The sequence below is a fragment of the Rhinolophus hipposideros genome, assembly GCF_964194185.1.
Source record: "Rhinolophus hipposideros genome assembly, chromosome: 3".
Taxonomy (NCBI): domain Eukaryota; kingdom Metazoa; phylum Chordata; class Mammalia; order Chiroptera; family Rhinolophidae; genus Rhinolophus; species Rhinolophus hipposideros.
In genome coordinates this window covers 105753474-105774043 of record NC_138049.1, presented here as the reverse complement: position 1 = coordinate 105774043, position 20570 = coordinate 105753474, and the positions used below count along the sequence as shown (strand labels likewise).

The 20570-nt window shown below is 47.8% G+C and overlaps 1 protein-coding gene across 2 annotated transcripts; it reads left to right on the top strand.

Annotated features, from left to right (window-relative positions):
• LOC308495411 (patr class I histocompatibility antigen, A-126 alpha chain-like) lies at positions 1 to 4683 on the top strand. 2 transcript variants are annotated; one of them, XM_081043568.1, is made up of 8 exons: positions 1 to 297; positions 643 to 927; positions 1159 to 1434; positions 2014 to 2289; positions 2405 to 2518; positions 2920 to 2952; positions 3095 to 3142; positions 3303 to 4683. In XM_081043568.1, the coding sequence occupies exons 1-8, from the start codon at positions 225 to 227 to the stop codon at positions 3305 to 3307; spliced, it is 1110 nt and encodes a 369-aa protein (XP_080899694.1). In that variant the 5' UTR covers positions 1 to 224; the 3' UTR covers positions 3308 to 4683. The 2 variants fall into 2 exon arrangements, with proteins under 2 accessions (XP_080899694.1, XP_080899695.1); XM_081043569.1 differs by lacking the exon at positions 1159 to 1434 and having other exon boundaries at positions 176 to 297.
• Positions 4684 to 20570: the final 15887 nt, after the last annotated feature.

The following is a 20570-nucleotide window of genomic DNA, read 5'->3' as shown; positions in this document are numbered from 1 at the left end:
AGTCTGGGGAGGGAAGCTCAGTGTTGGGGAGTCCCCACTCCCCGCGGTTTCACTTCTTCTCACAACCTGTGTCGGGTCCTCCTGCCTGGAAACTCGTGACGCGGCCCCAGGTCTCACTCCCATTGCGTGTCCGGTTTCTAGAGAAAACAATCAGTGTCACGGCCTTTCCGGTTATAAAGTGTCCACGGACCCGCCCGCACACAGATTGTCCCCAGACCCCGAGGATGCGCGTCATGGGCCCCCGAACCCTCCTCCTGCTGCTCTCGGGGGCCCTGGGCCTGACGGGGACCCGGGCGGGTGAGCGCGGGGTCGGGAGGGAACGGTCTCAGCGGGGGGGGGAGGGGGGGCCTGGGGGGGGGAAGCGAGATGACCGCCCGGTGGGGGCGCAGGACCCCGGGGAGGATGTGTCCCCACCGCCATGTCCAGACCCCAGACCCCCCCCCCCCGGCCCCGCCCCGCCCTGACCCCGCCCCGTGCCCCGCCCACTTCTGTCTCCCACTCGGGCTCCCGCCCCCTCCCCCTTCTGTCCCCCGCTTTCCCGTCCCTCGGGCCCCCGCTCCCCCGGCCCATCACCCTCGGACCCGGGACCCGCGCCGGGAGGGGTGTCCCCTGGGTCTCAGCCCCCCCTGTCCCTGTCCCCAGGCTCCCATTCCCTGACGTATTTCGACATCACCTGGTCCCGGCCCGGCCGCGGGGAGCCCCGGTACATCACCGTCGGCTACGTGGACGGCACGCAGTTCGTGGGGTTCGACAGCGACGCAGCGCGTCCGAGGATGGAGCCACGGGCGGCCTGGATGGAGGGGCCGTGGGTAAACCAGGTGGTGCCGGGGTACTGGGACCAGCAGACTCAGGTCTGCAAGAGCGCCTCACGTGCTGCCCCAGTGGAGCTGAACACCCTGCGCGGCTACTACAACCAGAGCGAGGCCGGTGAGCTACGCAGCCCGGGTCCCCGTCACGACCCCCACGGACGGGCCGGGGTCCCCCCGAGTCTCCGGGTCCGAGCTTCACCCCGAGCCTGCGGGACCCGCCCGGCCCCTCCACCCGGGAAGGGCCTTTGATCCGATTTCTTTTTCAGTTCAGGCTCCATCACTGCGGGGTGGGCGGAGCAGGGTTAAAGGTCGGGGTTAAAAGTCGGAGCTGACCACGGGGCGGGGTCAGGGTCTCACACCATTCAGAGGACCTTGGGCTGCGACGTGGGGCCGGACGGGCGCCTCCTCCGCGGGTACAGGCAGGTCGCTTACGACGGCGCCGACTACCTCGCCCTGAACGAGGACCTGCGCTCCTGGACCGCGGCGGACACGGCGGCTCAGATCACCCGGCGCGAGTGGGAGGCGGCCGGTGCGGCGGAGTACTGGAGGGGCTACTTTGAGGGCGGGTGCAGGGAGACACTAGGCAAATACCTGGAGAAGGGGAAGGAGACGCTGCTGCGCGCAGGTGAGCGGGGCGCGGGGCTCCTGCGGGGACGGGAGGACATGGGACCCACACCCGGGCCCCCTCCCGACCCCGGGGGATGGAGTCCGACCAGGTGTTCAGATCCGGTACCAGAGAGCGACCCAGGGGGCCCTTCTCTCAGGGACACTTAGGGGTGCAGTCTCTCAGGATGGAGGGGGGACCATCTCAGAAATAACAGATCAGCGGTTCCCTGGGACCCTGGCCGCTGCCCTGGGAACCCGGGGCCCTTCTCTCAGGCCGTGTTCGCTGCCCGGCACACAGTGTGACTGAGCTCTGACCCCGGCTTTTCTGAGTCATGTGGCCTCCACCCAGCTCAGGACCAGGAACCCCTTTTCTCTCCATCGGAGACCTGTCTCTGCCCTGGGCTGTCTCACCCTGATTCCAGAACTTTGTAAAGACTAGAGATTATCCCGGATGCCTGTGTCCAACCTGGTGTGTGGGTTTTGTGCTCCCTTCCCCCACCCCAGGTGTCCTGACTGGTCTCAGGATGGTCACGTGACCACTGCTGGCCTGTCCCCTGAGGGGTGCAAAGGTCCTGAGTATTCTGACCCTTCTCCTCAGACCCCCCAAAGGCACACGTGACCCACCACCGCACCTCTGACCGTGACGTCACCCTGAGGTGCTGGGCGCTGGGCTTCTACCCTGCGGAGATCACCGTGACCTGGCAGCGCGACGGGGAGGACGTGACCCAGGACACGGAGCTCGTGGAGACCAGGCCCGCGGGGGACGGGACCTTCCAGAAGTGGGCAGCCGTGGGGGTGCCTTCTGGAGAGGAGCAGAGATACACCTGCCATGTGCAGCACGAGGGGCTGCCCGAGCCCCTGACCCTCAGATGGGGTACGGAGGGGCCGTGGGCACAGAGCCTCTTCTCAGGGAAAGCAGGGGCGTCAGGAGGACGTCAGGTGGGGGCTGAGGCCTGGGGTCAGGGCCCTCACCTGCCCTTCCCTTCCAGAGCCGCCTCCTCAGGCCGCCATCCCCCCTGGCATGGTGGTGGGCGTCATTGCTGGGCTGGTCCTCCTTGGAGCTGCGGTCACTGGAGCTGTGCTGTGGAGCAGGAAGCGCTCAGGTAGGGAAGGGGCGGGGACTGAGGTGTCCTGTCCTACTGGGGGTTTCAAGCCCCAGGTGGACGTGTGTCCTGCCTCCTTAGTGGGAAGGACCATCCACACACGTGTGCTTTCCCTGTCTGGGGCCGTATTTACTAATACTCACTGTTTGTTAACGCACGTGTGGAAATGAGGGACAAATATATCACCTTGATGATTCTGGTGATGGGGACCTGATTCTCAATAGTCACAGGGTGATTGGTCCAGTCCCCACACATGTACTTTCCTCAGGTTTCCTGATCCTGTTCTGGGTCTGTAGTCACAATTCTGGAAATTTCTCTGGGGTCCAGGACTAGGGGGTTCCTTTAGGACCTTATGGTCCTGTCTCCTTCCTGCCTTCTCACGTGATGTTTTCTTCTCACAGGTGGAAAAGGAGGGAGCTACACTCAGGCTGCAGGTGAGTATGGAGGGGGGTGATCCCTGAGGCGCTTGGAATAGTGTAGATGGAAGCCCTTGGGGGAGCTTACCCACCCCCATAATTCCTCCGTTAACCACATCCTCTGTGGGCTCTGACCACATCGTGTTTTGTTCTCCCCCAGGCGGTGACAATGCCCAGGGCTCTGATGTGTCCCTCTCGGCTTGTAAAGGTGAGACCTGGAGGCCTGAAGTGGGGGAGGGGGTGTAAAGAGGAGACAGGACTGGGTGCTGGGGATTCTTAGGGACAGTTTGAGAATGTAGTGGACTGTTGAGAATGTCACCACTTACAGCCACTAACCTGAATTTGTTCATTATTATTTTCTTCTACAGCGTGAGACAGCTGCCTTGTAGGGACTGAGTGATGCGAGATTTGTTCCTGCCCCCACTTTGTGCCACAGGAAGCTCTGAGCTCTCTTTCTGCAAAGGGCATCTGAGTGTGTCTGCGTTCCTCTTGCATCATGTGAGGAGCTGGGAGACTGTGCGTCCCCTGCCCTCCACGCCCCCTCCCCTCACTGACTGAGTCTCTTCCCTGACCCACTGTCCTGTTCCAGCAGAGGCTGTTTCCATCCCCGCCTTTGCGTCATGTTACACTGAGCGGCAACTTCTTACTTCCTATGGAAATAGGAATCTGGATACAAATCTGTTTTTTCAATTCTTGCCATGAGGGGTGATGGATTAATTGAAGGAGAAAATCCTAAAGTTTGAGAGGGAATAAATGGTAGACCTGAGAACCTTCCAGAATCCATGTGTTTGCTGTGCTGAGTCTGTTGCAGGTGGAGACAGGAGAGGCTGTGAGGACCGAGCATGGATGCGGCCTGAGCCCAGTCGGGGCTCAGTGCATCGTGGGCTCTGACGTGGTCACTTCTCGGCGGGGTCACCTCTCTGCCCCTTTGTCCTCGTCCCTTCAGTAGAACCATGTCCCACCAGGACCTGTGATCACAGGGACTCAAACATCACCCAGGTCTGGTCTTGTTAGTGACGGCTTCGTGTGGCTGGGTCACCAAGGCTCAGCCTGCTCCGGCCCTCAGCCCCATCCTTTGGGTGTTCATTGTTGTTTCTATAGAGGAATATGACTCTGTTTGTTCTTGTTACGAGTCCTGGTCTCATTCTCCTCTGGGTGTCCCCTGTCTGTCAGCAGCAGGAGGTGTTTTGCTTGTCATTGCCCCCACAACGCCGGGAGACCCTACACACAGGAGTCTGTGGATTGAGAGGAATTTTCAGACTCATCTTGCTTTTCCCTTTTTCTAGGGCTTGATGGTTCTTTCCATCTTTTCCCAAACTGTGAGAGGAACCAAATTCTGGAATGAGCAGAGGATGGATCCTGTAATTTTTCATTTTACCTAAGTTCCTGCTGGAGTTTTGCTCTGCTTGCCCCACTCTCTCCCTGCCCATAGCTCTAGTGCTAGCTGTAGTCCAGAAGCAGAATCTGCTTTAGATTAATATTTGGTTGGAGAATAGAACCCATAAGTCAAGGCTCACTGTTTCCTGAAGAGGGAAATGTAACTGTGCTGTGGTGTGCAAGAGGGCAGGTGTGGGAGAAAGAAAGGGGAGAGGGGAGAGCAGCATGTGTGAGAAAAGTGGAAGTGGCCCTGATGCCAGTGTGAGGGGACTTTGTGCTGTAGCTGCCACAAAACAGCATTTGACCGGAGGCTGCATTAATAAAGACACTGTCTCTAGAACAGGGAGACACTGTAACTGATCATTCACTGACATTGGCCGTGTGCCTGATGTGTGACAGTTTCTGCCTCTGGGAAACATCACTGAAGTAAAGTCAAAAAATGGCTGCCCTGGGGGAATGTCTGTTCCTGTGGGAAGAGACAGACTGCATCCTTTAAGCACAGTAAACGAGGAAGGTGTGTATGTTAGAAGGAGATAAGTGTTCTGGGAAAATGCAGTGGGGAAGGGGATCCACAGTGTGGGGTGTGGGGCCAGGGAAGATGGCTGTTTAGATTGGGGTGGTCAGTGGGCCTTACAGGGAAGCTGACCTTGAGGGAAGATGTGAAGGACATGAGGAATTACCCAGGAGGACGTCTGGGCACGTCCTTTCCAGGCAGGGAACCTGCGGTGGGAATGCCCTGGGGCAGGAGTGTGTCTGGGTTCTGGGAAGAGCAGGGAGGCCGGTGTGGCTGCAGCAGAGAGTGGTGGAGAAGAGACAGGTGCGGCCAGGCCACGTGGCCGGGAGGGTGGTGGAGGGCGGTGAGCTGTGCTCTGAGGGAGGGGGGTACAGGAGAGTTAGGAGCAGAAGGGGACATGGTGTGGCCTCCTTTCAGAGGACGGCTGGGGCTGCGGTGCTGGGAACAGACTTGGGGGAGGGAGGCCGTGGGGAGCTGGAGGAATCTGCAGGGTTCCCGCTGGACATGCTGCCACTGGGGGTGAGCGGTGGGAACAGTGGGAGTGGGGATCTGGGTACGTCCTGAAGGGGGACATTACAGCATTTCCTAATGGGTCAGTCTGGGGTGTGAGAGTCAAGAACACCCAGAATCTCAGAGGATACAAGTAGAAAGATGGAGGTGCTGTCAGCAGAGATGGGGGAGACTCTGGAAGGAGCATATCTGAGGGGCAAGGGGCGTCACAGACATTCATTTTAAGAGATGCAGGAGCTGAGATGTCTGTTAGAAATACAAGTGAGGTCATTGGACTGGCAGTTGGGCAGATGAATCTGGAGATTAGGAGAAATGTCATGTGGAGAAATAGTCTTGGGAAGTAACACATATAAATGATATTTAAAGCCTTGAGCACAGATGAGGTCACCAAGGGAGTTATGGCCGTAGAAGAGAAAGAAACAGGACTATAACAACTAGGTTGGTGCTGCTGCTAGTCTTCAGATCACGCTTTTAGTAGCAAGACCTTCACCAGGATTCCCATAGGGCTGTGCGTCAGCCTCACCTGCAGGGCTTGTTACATGAGGTCTGACAATAAAGTTCACAAACTCATCCTAAAAAAAAGTGCTACACACCTCATTGCTGAATATCACTACGGTCACCTTCGAAGTGCTCCTCTTGGGAAGCTATGCACCAACGCCAGCGCCTAGTCCACCCTTCAAAGCTATTTTGGAACTCTTTTCTGGAATGGCCATCAGAGCTGTCATCGTATTACCCTTGATGTCCTGAATGTCATCAAAATGTCTTCCTTTCAATATTTCCTTTATCTTCGGGTAAAGAAAGAAGTCATTGGGGCCAGATCAGGTGAGTAGGGAGGGTGTTCCAATACAGTTATTTGTTTACTGGCTAAAAACTCCCTCACAGACAGCGCCCTGTGAGCTGGTGCATTGTCGTGATGCAAGAGCCATGAATTGTTGGGGAGAAGTTCAGGTCGTCTAACTTTTTCATGCAGCCTTTCAGCACTTCCAAATAGCAAACTTGGTTAATTGTTTGTCCAGTTGGTACAAATGCATAATTAATAATCCTTCTGATATCAAAAAAGGTTGGCCACATTTTACAACAAGTTCAGAAACTTAATTGTCAGACCTAATAGAACTCAGGAAAATGCTAAGCTTACTGTCACAGTTGGTTATAAAGGATACAAATGAGCAGCCAGATGAAGAGGTCCGCAGGGCGAGGTCTGGAAAGGTCACTAGCACAGGAGCCTCTGTCACTGTGGGTTTTGGGCATGCAGGACCCCCACTCCCCAACTAGTATGTGGATGTGTTCACCAATTCAGAAGCTCTCTGAACCCAATTGTTAAGTGTTTTTATGGAAGTTTCACTATGTAGGCATGTTGCAACCTGCACAACACAAGCCATGGGAAGATGAGAGAGGTGGCGAGGGTTAAACTATAATAAAGAGACAGACTCAAATACAGTTAAATCACAGAGGACCAAGGGACTTGCAGCCTCAAGAGACTAGAGCGCCGAATCGGGTCGGCTAGGGTATTTATTGATTACAAGCAAAAGAATCACATGATTTTAGGAACAGCCTGTGAAACTCTTGCAAAATTTAAAAAATACTTTTTGAGCCCAATTATAGGTCCCACAGCAACCGAAGCATAGTCCCATGATATCTAAAGTGTGGTATGCACCTCCCGGAGGGGAGAAAGTCTCTTGTGATGAGCCATTCCCTGAGCTGAGCAGTGAGGGCCAGATGTTAACTCTCTAATGGACCGCGCTCACAATTAGGTGAGAGGGAGCAGCAAGAGTCAGCAGCTGCTTTTCTCAAGCAAGGGGGAAGGGAGACAGGCTCCTTTCCATTTATTTTACAACAGCTCATTAGGGGTCTCAACGGTCCCGTCTGGCTTGCGTTGTTCCTTCCATAAGGAATCTTACTTGTCTTTGACTGCGAACCCTTCTTTCTGGAGACCAGGTGGAGAGATACAAGTCATAAAACTCTAATCCCAAAGAGGCACAGTTCCACAATCCTTCCTTTCTCAGGTAAAGGCAGGAGGGGACAAAAGGTTAGGCTGTTGTGTGACCACCACAACATAGGCACAATTAAATAATTGGCTATGGGTGACTGAACTCAGCCTCCAGCCCCTCTCCTCAGAGGTTGGATGAGGCTGAAGTTCCGACCCTCTAATCACAGCTTGGTCTTTCTGGTGACCATCCCCATCCTGAATCTGTCCAGGACCCCTCAGCCAGAGTCACCTCATGAGCATCCCAAAGACACTCTGGTCACTAAGGAGATTACAAAGGTTTGGGGAGATTTGTACCAGGAAGCAGGGACATAAAAGACGAAATATTTCCTATTATAGCTCAGGCTACGCCCCGGTCTTTGCCCACAGATCCCTTATGGGAAAACAATCATAAAAGTTAAAAGATCCTGGCATATCACTGGAGTCCCACTCAGCCATTAACAATTAGTCCAGTGCATCGTCCTATTGTATGAAAATGTCTCCCAGGCTGAGGCCACTCGGGTTTGCAGGCTCCATTCATCTTGTCAGATTCCAAAAGCAGAAGTGGTCTCAGCTGTACACGGCCTCAACCTTTCAGACATCGCTATAACTGAGCTGGAGACAGTCCCATCTCTTGCTCACACCTCCTTTGAGTGCTAATGTAATACTCGATTCCCCTCAGTACATAACCCGTTTACTCATTCCTTTACCCGCAGCTACTATTCCCCATTCTCTCCATTGATACCAAACGTTTCCACCTTTGGAAGGGACGTTAGCTTCGGGGACGGTGCTGCTCTAGACGGCAGGCAGCGATACCTGTCTAGCACGTGCGTCCCCTCTGTCCACTCCATCCACAGGGGACGGTCACAGTGCAAGACGAGTGGGCTCACTGAGCACAGGCTGTACAGCTGCGGTCACTGTCAGCCCCTGGGGATCCTGACAGGTGTGACAATATAGTTAGTGTCGTGCTCAGCAGTTAGTCCTGTTTCTGGCACTTGTGGTGGCAGCCCTGTCCAGAGACTAGTGCACCAGGTGGGAAGAAAGAAAGTTGAGGTGACATATAGTCACACCACCGTCCCCCCACTTGGTAAGAATTGTAGTCATACCAGCATCCTCCCCAAGCTCTACTCAGATCCACCAGGGAAAAGAGGAAACCATGCAGTGGGGACAATCCCGTAGCCCCTCAGGTGGGGTGTGAGCACACACGCATTAAGGGGTGTCAGCCAGCCCTTCGTGCCTGTCCCCTTCACCCCGTTTTAGACAGCCAACATTTCCGTTGTCCATCCAGGTCTCTACCAAACCATTACTCCACGGAGGATATCTCTCTGCCCTCCTCTGACATTATGGGCTGCAAGTGTGTTCCTAGGTGTGAAGAAATGTGACTCGGCATTCAGACTGGTGCAATGTCTTCTGTTCTGGTACTTTCCTAGTGTTCTGAGCCTTGGCATGGACCACCTGGTGACCCAAGCCCAGTCCAGAGGCAGCGGCTACTCTGTTAAGACCCATTCCAGCTGCCGCCCTGCGGCTGCGGCCTCGGTGTGTCTTGTGGCCTCAAAGTCCTTCCCGCCAGGGCATCTGTGACATCGCCATCTGCAGTCTCTCTCTTGTTGACACACAGAACAGTTCTTCTTGGGACTTTGTGCCTCAGCAGATGCCAAAAGGAATATGCCTAGACACAGCCCCTCTCTCCTTTGCGGCAGCCCCCCAATGTCCCTGTATTTCAGGAGCCTGGGGAAAGAGGCTCCCTGCCATGTGCATACGCTCCCTGCATCCATTCCCTGGCAGCACGATCCTGTATAAACCATCCCTGCGTTTTCGTGGAACACTTCCAGGCACTGTCCTCAACACTAGAGTGTGTCGCCAATGTTATCCAAGACATCACGTATACCACAGGTGTGACGATTATTTTATAGGGCTATTTTCAACTGATGTCCAGTAGCAGCTAGTGACTGCCCCTTGAATGGAAATTCTCTAGTTCAAAGTTCCCATAGTCACCACTGAGCGGCTCAGAGGCCATGAGGTCCCGTGGCTGCTCCACACAGGCTGTCGTACAGAGAATGTGTCTGTACCGGCCCTGCAGCTTCCGTTCCATGCTCTTTGGGTTCCATTTAGCACATCCAAGTAATGTTGCTTACAGGGTGCCTTTGCACGTCTCTGTCTTGTGACACTAGGTAGGGACAGTGTTCCCCCGTCAGACGTAATATCCGTTCCATAACACACTCAGGTACAGGAGACACAAGCTCGTCACTAAAACCTGCAAAACTGTCCCGTTTGCATTGTCATCTTCACCTGAATCCTATCAACTCTTATGTTTCTATATTATCTCAATCTAATTGTGCCCATGTTAGGGCTTCACTGACGGGTTTGGTACAACAGACTTGGGGTTCCCATGTAAAGCAGCCAGTGTAGACCATGACACCCCCTCTTCTCCAACCCTAGACCATTCACCCACACTTGAGTCCCCGCAGGGGGTCGAGTAAACTCTGGCTCTTAGTGAATCTTTATCCTGATTAATGTGCCTGACTATTGCCCCAAGTGGTTGCAGATCAGGTTTCTCATTCCAGGCTTTGCTGTTCTGCTTTTCAAATTCTTTCACACTGGGGTAAACAGTGCCATCTTGCTTGGGGGCACTTTAATTCTTTTTTTTTTTTTAAGGAGGGCACAGCTCACAGTGATCACAAGGATCGAATTGGAAACCTTGGTGTTATCAGCACCACGCTCTACCAAATGAGCTAACCAACCACGCCAGGGCCCTTTAATTTTGAAGGAACAAGAAGGATTCCCTCTTTACTCCAGCCACCCTTCAATAATGCTGCATTAAGACCTTTGTTTGAACTTCATCAATGTTTGTTTTATTCTTCCCATATCTTTCGGCAAGCAAGCAAGCACAAAGCTGTTGAGTTAGGAAAGCAAATAGTACCTTTCAGGGAAGGAATGGTGATGCCTCTGCCTTTCTTGCTTCAGGAAAAGCGTAGATAGCTTTAAAGACGATGAAGAGAAACCTGACCTAGATATCCAAAAAATCAGGAGAGATTAGAACTTTATCGTTATTTCTCTAGGCTAGTCCCTCGGGGATACACTGGGATATGGGGACTGTCCCCACATGGACTTCTATATCCCCGGGAGGTATAACTGGAAGTTTTACCTTCTGACCCCTGAACTCATTTCACCCAACTCCCCACCCCCTGCCCACAGTCACTTCTCTGTGTCTCTGAGGTGTCTCTGTTTTTCCTTTAGATTATTCAGATAAGTGAGATCCCGAGGTATTTGTCTTTCTCTCCTGATATTTTGCTTAGCATGATACCCTCTAGGTCCATTCATTTTGCAAATGGAAAGATTTCTTTTTTATGGCTATAAAAAATAAATAATATTCCTCTGTGTGTGTGTGTGTGTGTGTGTGTGTGTGTGTGTCACATTTTCCTTCAGCACTCACCCACTGATGCACTTAGGTTGTTTTGATATCTTAACTATTGTAAATAGTGCTGCAAGGAACATGGGGTACATGTATCTTTTTTGGATTGGTGTTTTTTTTGTTTTGTTTTTCAGATAAATACCCACAAGTGGAATTCGGTCATATGGTAGTTCTAGTTTTACTTTGTTGAGGAACCTCCACACTGTTTTGCACAGTGGCTATACCAATTTACATTTTTACCAGTGGTGCACACATGTTCCCTTTTTTCCATATCCTTGCCAACACTTGTTATTTCAGGTATTTTTTTATAATAACCATTCTAGAAAGTGTGAGATGCTAGGTACTTGTGGTTTTAATTGGCATTTCCCTGATCCTTGGTGATGTTTATCATCTTTTCATGTTCCTGATGGTCATATGTATGTCTTCTTTGGAAAAATGTCAGATGATTTTTCTGCATCTGTCGTAATCATACAATATTTATCCTTCATTTTGTTTATGTGGTGTATCATGTTGATCTATTTGCAGATATTGAACCATCCTTGTATCCCTGGAATGAATCCCACTTGACCATGGTGTAAGATCCTTTGAATATACTGTTGAATTTGGATTGCTAATAGTTTATTGATAATTTTTACATCTATCTTCATCAGGGATATTGGCCTATGATTTTCTTCACATGTGGTGTCCTTGTCTGGTTTTGGTATCAGGGTTAGATGTTTTCATTGCTGCTTGGACTCCACCGTCCTCATTGTAACCACACCCACCTTGACTTGGGCAGGTGTGTGCCACCACTTGGTCCCTGACACCCAGGATTCAGCTACTCCCATTGCATTTAGATTTCCCAATTCAGTGAATGCAGTTCCCGTCTGCATAGAAAGGTGATCACAAAGCTTGAGCAGCTCCCTCATGAATTTATTTTTCACAGTATTAGTGAACGGTGTGTCTACTGGACCCTCCCAGTTCGGTGAGCATGTCTTAAATAAAAATCTACTCTGACATTCCAATCTCTGTAAATATTTGAATCCCTTCCTCTACATTAAACTAAAGCTGGTCTGGCGTTTTCAAGTCAATGACCATAGGCCATCTTTTGGCCCATATTTCAATGAACCAACCAACCAATCACACAATCTGTTCAAGTTCTTTCTGACCCCCCAATCTGAAACATTAAATGCAGAATCTCTACTTAATAAGCCCATATCAAGAAATCCAGCTTCATTTCCTTCCACCATTATTTCCTGTTCATTCCCATACATATTCCCTGGATTTTTGTCTGCATAAATTAGAACAATCAAGTAGTTATTTTGGAGTGTAGTACACCCCTTTATGGACCACACTTTGAATCCCACCAAATATAAATGCAGGTAGGAATTTAGAGGGAAAACTTGCTTTTATTTTGAGGGTATTTGTCAAATTTGGAAAACCGTACTTAGTTTCTCAGACTGACACATTCTAGTATAAGAGATAATGCCCAGAGCTTGTTCACATGGAGAGTCTACTAGGACACACTCCCGTTTCTCCAAAACCTAAGCAACCTAAGATTCATATCCTTAGAGTAAGTGTGAAACAAAAGAAACTCTATCACATTCCCTATACCACCCAGGCTTTTCCAGAGAGACAGAACCAACAGGGTGTGTGTGTGTGTGTGTGTGTGTGTGTGTGTGTGTGTGTGTGTGTGTGTGTGTTTGTATGTGTGTGTATCTGTGTTAGAAAGATTTAAGGAATTCATTCACATAATTTTGAAGACTTGCAAGTCCATAATTTTCAGTATGGGTGGGCAGGCTAAAGACCCAGGGATGGCCATTGCTGCAGTTCCGATCAGAAAGCTGACTGGATGGAGACCAGGAAGAGCCAACATTGCAGTTAAAGTGGGAGGTCCATCTGCTGCAGAATGCTCTCTTACTCAGGGAACGGTGTGTTTTTATCTATTCAGGACTTCAACTGAGTAGATAAAGGCCCCCACATTATGGATGGAGGGCGGTCTGTTTTACATAAAGTCCCACAACTTACATGTTAATCTCATCCAAAAAATGCCCTCACAGAAACACTCAGGATATTGTCTGACCAAATTTCTGAATGTTGTTGTCCAGCCAAATTGACACATAAAATTAATCATCACATCCTTCAATACAAGAATATTCTAAGGAAAATTTCCTTTGACCTCATAAGACAAGGAGCAACAGCTATTTCTGAGAATTTGTAACCAACTACCAGACAGCCCTCCTGTAATTTGTTTCCCAAAATCAGTTTATTATGTGGGAAAAAATTATTTGTATTTGCTCAAAATCAGAGAAGAGAAAAATATGAAAATCAGCAAGAGGAAAAAGAACACTTTATAGGAATAATGATAAGGATGACAGCAGCTTTTACATTGGAAACAATGCAAATAGATGATCAATGGGCAATATTTTTAATGTACTGAAAGGAAGATGCAGTCAAACTAGAATTTTATTCCCAACAAAAATATTTTCCTAAAATTAGGGCATTTCCAATATTCAAAGGGTTAAAAAATTCATTACCAGAAGACTGGCATTATAAGTACGTGTTTAAGTCTTCAGGTGAAAAGAAACTGATACTGGATGGAAATATGTCAAAAGAGTACCAGAAATGGCAACCACATGGGCTGATATGAAAGATTTTTTTTTTTACTATATAAATATCTTTCTAGGACAATTATAGTGACTTCACCGAAACTCCCAAAACCTATCCCTCCAGTGTCACGTCCTGCACGACAAGAGCTTGTGGGGAGCGTGAAGGGCAGCACAGGGTTAAGAAAGACATCACTGGAGGATAGAGTGCAAGCGGGGCCAAGGGTCTCACTGCCTCAAAAGGACTGACAGCCCTGAATCAGGCCAACGCATAGCTTTTATTAGTTAAGTGAGGAAGTTTGTCCATCTCAAGATCTGTGAATCTCTTGCATTATACTAGGAAATGGATTTAAGCCAATCACCCTTGTCTGCAGGCAGCCTGAGCCTGAGGTCCCTAGGATGTCTTTGTAATGATAATATGTGCCTCCCAAGGGACTACAACCTTATGCAGGAGTAGCTGGAGAGCACATCACTGAGTCACTTCCCCCTGCAGGTTATAGGAAAGAATGCCGCCACAGAGGCAGAAGATCTCCTTAGACGGGGGAAAGTGGGGTGCTGTGCCGAACGATATTGACCCGCTGACTTCTGCAGATGGTCCCCATGTGACTGCACCTGTCTTAGGTTGTTTTCCGTGAAAAATCTTACTCATCTTTGACTGTCCAGTCATCTTTGGGGCCAAACAGAGAGATGGCACAAAGGGGAAGCAATGTTCCTGAAAGGATTAGTCTCACAGACTCTCCTTCCTTTTTTTTTTTTCTTTAAGATTTTATTGGGGAAGGAGAACAGGACTTTATTGGGGAACAGTGTGTACTTCCAGGACTTTTTTCCAAGTCAAGCTGTTGTCCTTTCAATCTTAGTTGTGGAGGGCGCAGCTCAGCTCCAGGTTCAGTTGCCATGGCTAGTTGCAGGGGGCACAGCCCACCATCCCTTGCGGGAGTCGAACAGGCAACTTTGTGGTTGAGAGGATGCGCTCCAACCAACTGCTCAGCTCAAGGTGACGTGTTCAATTTTAGTTGCAGGGGGCGCTGCTCACCATCCCTTCGGGAGTCGAGGTATCAAATTGGCAACCTTGTGGTTGAGAGCCCGTGCTACAACCAACTGAGCCATCCCAGAAGCAGCTCAGCTCAAGTGTGCCCTGTTCAATCTTAGTTGCGGGGAATGGAGCCCACCATCCCTTGAGGGACTCACAGAGTTGAACCGGCAACCTTGTGGTTGAGAGCCCACTGGCCCATGTGGGGATCCCACCGACAGCCTTCGGAATTAGGAGCGTGGAGCTCTAACCACCTGAGCCACCGGGCCGGCCCCTCTCCTTTCTTTTTAAGGGTAGGCACGAGGGGACAGACCGGTAGGCTGCTGCATGGCAACACTCCAGTAAAGCAACTATTAACTTGGACAAAACTATCAGAATCAATCTTCCCTCAACACCGGAATCTAATATAATACAACAACCAGGGGAATTCTTAATGAAGAACAAACTTCTAAATTTTGGTGAGAAAGCATTGTGGCATTTTCACTTATCCACTGATGAACCTCCCACCTCCTCCCACCAGCTCTGATGTAGCCATGGGGATTGTGCCCCACATTCCTGGTGCACCTTCCTGATGCAAAGGAGGAAATATGGACTATGTTCTCAAAGAATTGTGGTTGTGTCCTTTGACATCTCTGATGGCTCCTCAGGGATCCACTAAGAGGCTTGTTTTTGTTTAACACACTTGGTAACTTTATTAGGGCTGGAATGGTTTCCATAACATTGCTTCTTGATAGCTTTAAAAGCATGCACTAGTCATTGGCTGCCTGGGAAAAAGATAATAAATGGGGCAAGCAGCAGTCAGACTGAAAAGCTTAGGAAAGTAGAGGTTGTAGAGGAGAAACATGAGGGAATAAAGGCTTTGCAAAGCTCCCACACATACTGAGGAATCTACAAGACCACACGCATGCCCAAGGCTACATACATGCTCAAAAGAGACAAGAGATGATCTTTATGCTCTCTGTATAAGCATGAGAGGAAGGCTAAGGAGGAGTTAAAAACAGCCTGGTTAAGCACTGAAAAAGTGCCTCAACTTGAAAGTGCCCCAATCTGCCAAGTTTGAGAGAATATTATACTACTTATTTTTTTGACTCCTACTATTGAAGGAAACCTCTGTAAATTGCTAGCTGACCACTGAGGAAATGGAATAAAGTATGTAATGACCATACATAACAAAGCAGTCTTTACAAAAATAGTTTAGAAAAGTCATTATGCCAAGAAGCAGCTACAGAATTCCAGTCAAGATGTCAGAGTAAGTACACTCTATGCTCGCCTTCTCTAATGACCACATAAAAATTACACCTAAATTATATTAATAGCACAACCATTATTGAGAACCTCCTAAAGACTAGCTGAACAGAAGTTCTATAACTAAGGATATAAAAAAGAAGCTGGTAGGAGAGGTTAAGGCAGAACAGGCAGGTCCCACATTCATGCTGTGGCAATTAAGAATCAGGAGGGATGTCTTGGATGTGGAGGATCTCCCTGAGGAGCAAGGGGTACGAGCCCCACCCTGGGTTCCCCATCTCAGGGCATCAGTGCCAGAAAGAGGAATCCACATAACATCTGGCCACCCAGCCAACACGTGCAAGTGGGCACCAAATCTGTGATCTGCATTAATCTGGCTAACACCAGGCCTGGTGATTCCCTGAGAACCCACCCCACCCAACACGTGCATGAGGCTGAACCACTGCCAGCAACTTTTCCACACAAGTGGACTGCCTTGGCTCACATGCTACGGACTTTTCTAAATCTCTCAAAGGACCACAAACCCCAAACAAGCACCGACTGGCTTTGATGTGTTCCAAACCTCTTGCTGAGCAGCTCCAGGACCAGTAGTAGTAATTTGAATTGTAAATCTCATCAGATGGCCCCAAGTCTGGCATTAGCTTCAGTCAGCATTGGCTCAGAACAGTTTCAATTAAGTGGTCACAAGTCTAGCACAAGTAGCGGCTGGACTCAACTCACATCTGGTGCCCACCAAAGAGTCCCAAGCCTGGCACTAGTGGCAACCAGCCTTAGTTCACAGCATAGCTCCTCCCAAGTGACTCCAAGCCCAGCAAAAGTGGCAACCAATCACAGATCAGTTTGTAGATACTATCACATGGCCCCAAGTTGGGCTCAAGTGGTGGCTAACCTTGCCTGCCCCAAAGCCCCTCCCAAGAGTCTCCAAGACCAACACACCCAGTGTATGGCTTCAGATCACACCCAACCAGCTCCACAAATTGCACACCCAAAGGTCAAACTCAGCAGGCAATAGATCCCCCTAAAACAAATTGTGCTTTGTAGGGTCAGCCTGTGTAAAACAGCTTGTCCACTGTAGTTACGGACATTTCTTATAGCCAGTCAGCCTGAGTGCAAATCCCACCCACTAACATGCCAACAGCAATCAAGGTTATACTGTAACATGAGGGAAAACTGAACCCACACAAGGGACAACCTTGGAGCACCCAGATCAAGTGACCAGGGAGAGTGTGCCATTGGGTACCATGGGACACCTACTACATAAGGCCACTCTACCGAGAATGAGAAAAGTAGCAGATCTACCTAATACATAGAAACAAACACAACTAAAGGAGTCAAGGAAAATGAGGAGAAAAATAAACATGTCTTAAATAAAAGAACAGGACAAAACTCCAGAAAAATAACTAAACAAAGAAGAGACAAGCAGTTTACCAGATGCAGAGTTTAGAACACTGGTTATAAAAATGTTCAGTGAACTTGAGTGAGAAGAATAGATGAACTGAGTGAGAACTTCAACAAAGAGACAGGAAATACAAAAATATATAGAGAAAACATGAGAAAGAACCAGTCAGAAATGAAGAATACAATAACTGAAATGAAGAATACATTAGAAGGAATCAACAGTAGACTAGATGAAGCAGAGGATCAAATCAGTGATCTGGAAGACAAGGTAGTGGAAAATAGTCAGAAAAGCAAAAAATAAAGAAATAAATAAAGAAATAAAATAAAAATAAAAAATATAGTTTAAGGGACCTCTGGTACACCATCAAACATAGAAACATTAACATCCCGGGGTGCCAGAAGAAGAAGAAGACTAAGCAATGAATTGAGACCCCATTTAAGAAATAATGACTGAAAGCTTTCCTAACCTGGGCAAAGGAAATAGACATACAAGCACAAGTTGTGCAGAGTCCCAAACAAGACAAACCCAAACAGGTCCATAGTGAGACACATCATAATTGAAATGCCAAAGATTAAAAACAAAGAGAGAATCTTAAATCTAGTGAGAGAAAAGCAGTTAGTTACATACAAGGGACCTCCCATAAGACTGTCAGCTGATTTTTGAACAGAAGCAGGTCAGAAGGGAGTGGCATGAAATATTCACATTGATGAAAAGAAAGAACCTATGGCCAAGATTACTCTACCAAGCAAGGCTAACATTTAGAATCGAAAAGGAGACAAAATTTCCTAGACAAGTAAAATGTACAAAAGTTCATCACCACTAAACCAGTATTACAAGAAATGTTAAAGGAACTTCTTTAAATAGAAAAGATAAAAATATAAATATGAAAATATAGGAAAAATTTCTCACTGAAAAAGGCAAACACTCACTGAAAGCACTGATTTGACCAACTATACAGCAAGTACAAAGATTAAAGGCAAAAGTAGGAAGATTATGTGTAATTACAATAAATTAAGGGATACACATAAACAGAAAAATAAGTTACAAATAATGACAAAAAATAAACATAGCGTGGGTGAGTAAAAAATGTAGTGATTTTTGAAGTGTTCAAACTTAAACAAACATCAACTTAAATTAGACTGCTATAAACATAGCTTGGTATATATGAAGCATGAGGTAACCACAAACCAAAAATTCACAAGAGATACATAAGAAATACAGACAAAGGAATCCAAACTCAAAACTATAGACAGTCATCAATCAACATACATGAGAAGAGAGCAAGAGAATAAGAAAGGAACAGAGAAGTACAGCAAAAACAACCAGGAAACAATAAAATGCCAATTACTACATATCTGCTGATAATAACATTAAATGTAAATGGATTACACATTCCAATCCAATCAAAGACATAGGGTGCCTAAATGGATTTAAAAGACAGACCCATGCATATGCTGTCTACAAGAGACGCATGTCAGAGTGAAAGACATACACAGACTGAAATGTAAGCAAAGGGGTGGATAAAGATATTTCATACAAATGAAATGAAAAAAAGAAAAAAGAAAAGGCTGTGGCAGGAATACTTATATGAGACAAAATATACTATAAAACAAGGGCTGTAACAAGAGACAAAGAAGGACATTTTATAATCATAAAGGAATCAATCCAACATAAATATCTACACATAGAACATAGGAGGACCTAAATATACAAAGCACATATTGACTGAAATAAAGAAATAGACAGTAATACAATCATAGTAGGGACTTTAACACCCCATTGTCAACAATGGATACGTCATCCAGAAGTACATCAACAAGGTAACAGCAGCCTTAAATGACACACTGGACCAGATGGACATAATTGATATTTTTAGAGCATTTCACCCCAAAGCAGGAGAACATATATTTTTTTCAAGTGCCCATGGAACATTTTCCAAGATAGACCACAATTTGGCCACAAAGTAAGTCTCAACACATTTAAGGAGATTGAAATCATATCAGGTGTCTTTTCTGGCCACTCTGGTATGACACTAGAAGTCAATTATATGAAAACACACACACACACACACACGCACACAAAGGCTAAATAACATACTACTAGATAATGAATGGGTCAACAATGAGATCAAGGCAGAAATCAAAAGACACCTTGAGACAAATGAAAATGAAAACACAATGACTCAAAGTCTATGGGACACAGCAGCAGTCAGACTGAAAAGCTTAGGAAAGTAGCGGCTGTAGAAGGAGATACATGGGGGATTGCTAAGAGAGAAATTCACAGCATCGCAGGCCTACCTCAAGAAACAAACAAAAAACCCAGCCATTGCAGTACACGGAGCTCCATAGAGACTGTGCCGGGGCAAGTGAGAGTCGGATGGTCACTGCGTGGCTCTGTGCTCGCTGAGGAAAAATTATTAAACAGGGCAAAGATGATCCTAAGACGCCAAGAGGCAAAATGTCATCATCATGTGCACCTTTGTGCAAACTTCCCGGGAAAAGCCAAGAAGAAGCAGCCAGATGCGTCAGTCAATTTCTCAGAGTTTTCTAAGAAGTGCTCAGAGAGGTGGAAGACCACGTCTACTAAAGAAAAAGGAACATTTGAAGACGTGGCAGAGGCGCAGGAGACCTGTTATGAAAGAGAAATGAAAACTTATATCCTCCTAAAGGGGAAACGAAACAGAAGTTCAAGGATCCCAATACACCCAAGAGGCCTCCGTCACCTTTTTTTGTTTCGTTCTGAGTATCTTCCCAAAATCAAAGGAGAATATCCCGGCCTGTCCGTTGGTCATGCTGCAAAGAAGCTGAGAGAGACGCGGAACAACACTGCTGCAGGCGACAAGCAGCCTTGTGAGAAGAAGGCTGCTAAGCGGAAGGAAAACTACAGAAAGGATATTGCTGCGTACTGAGCTAAAGGACAGGCTGGTGTGGCCAAAGGGGGAGTTGTCAAGGCTGGAAAGAGCAAGAAAAAGATGGGAGAGGAGGAGGACGAAGAGGAAGATGAGGAGGAGGAAGACGAAGAAGAGGATGACGAGAAGTTGGTTCTAGCGCAGTTTGTTCTTGTCTATAAACATTTACCCCCCTCCCCAGTACACAATTCACCCCTTTTAAAGAAAAAAATTGAAGTGTAAGGCTGTGTGAGATTTGTTTTCAAACTGTACAGTGTCTTTTTTCTGTATAGTTAACACACTACTGAATGTGTCTTTAGAGAGCCCTGGACTGGTGGTATTTTCTATATCCACTAACCTTGTCTGGTACAGTAGGAGGGCTGTAAGTTGGCTGGAAATTTAAAGCGAGCCTTGTTGGTGCACAGCACAAATTAGCTATAATGGGGACGGTAGTTTTACCATCTTCAGTGGTCTCTGATGCAGCTTATACAAAATAAATGTTCTGTTAACTGAATACCACTCTGAAATTGCAAAAAAAAAAAAAAAGGAAAAAATAGAAAAACGCAGCTGTTTTGTTGACATTCTGAATGCTTCTAAGTAAATACAACTTTTTAATTAAACAAAAGCAACAACAGGGGTGGCCAAGTTGCTCAGGTGGGTAGAGCACAGGGCTCATAACACCAACGTTGCTGGTTTGATTCCCACACGGACCAA

What these genes read in the sequence shown, in the direction of transcription:
- LOC308495411 (XM_081043568.1), top strand. Translation starts at nt 225, where the DNA reads ATGCGCGTCATGGGCCCCCGAACCCTCCTCCTGCTGCTCTCGGGGGCC. An exon ending in GGAGACGCTGCTGCGCGCAG is followed by an intron (nt 1,435 to 2,013) that starts GTGAGCGGGGCG and finishes CCTTCTCCTCAG; the next exon opens with ACCCCCCAAAGGCACACGTG. An exon ending in GAGCTACACTCAGGCTGCAG is followed by an intron (nt 2,953 to 3,094) that starts GTGAGTATGGAG and finishes GTTCTCCCCCAG; the next exon opens with GCGGTGACAATGCCCAGGGC.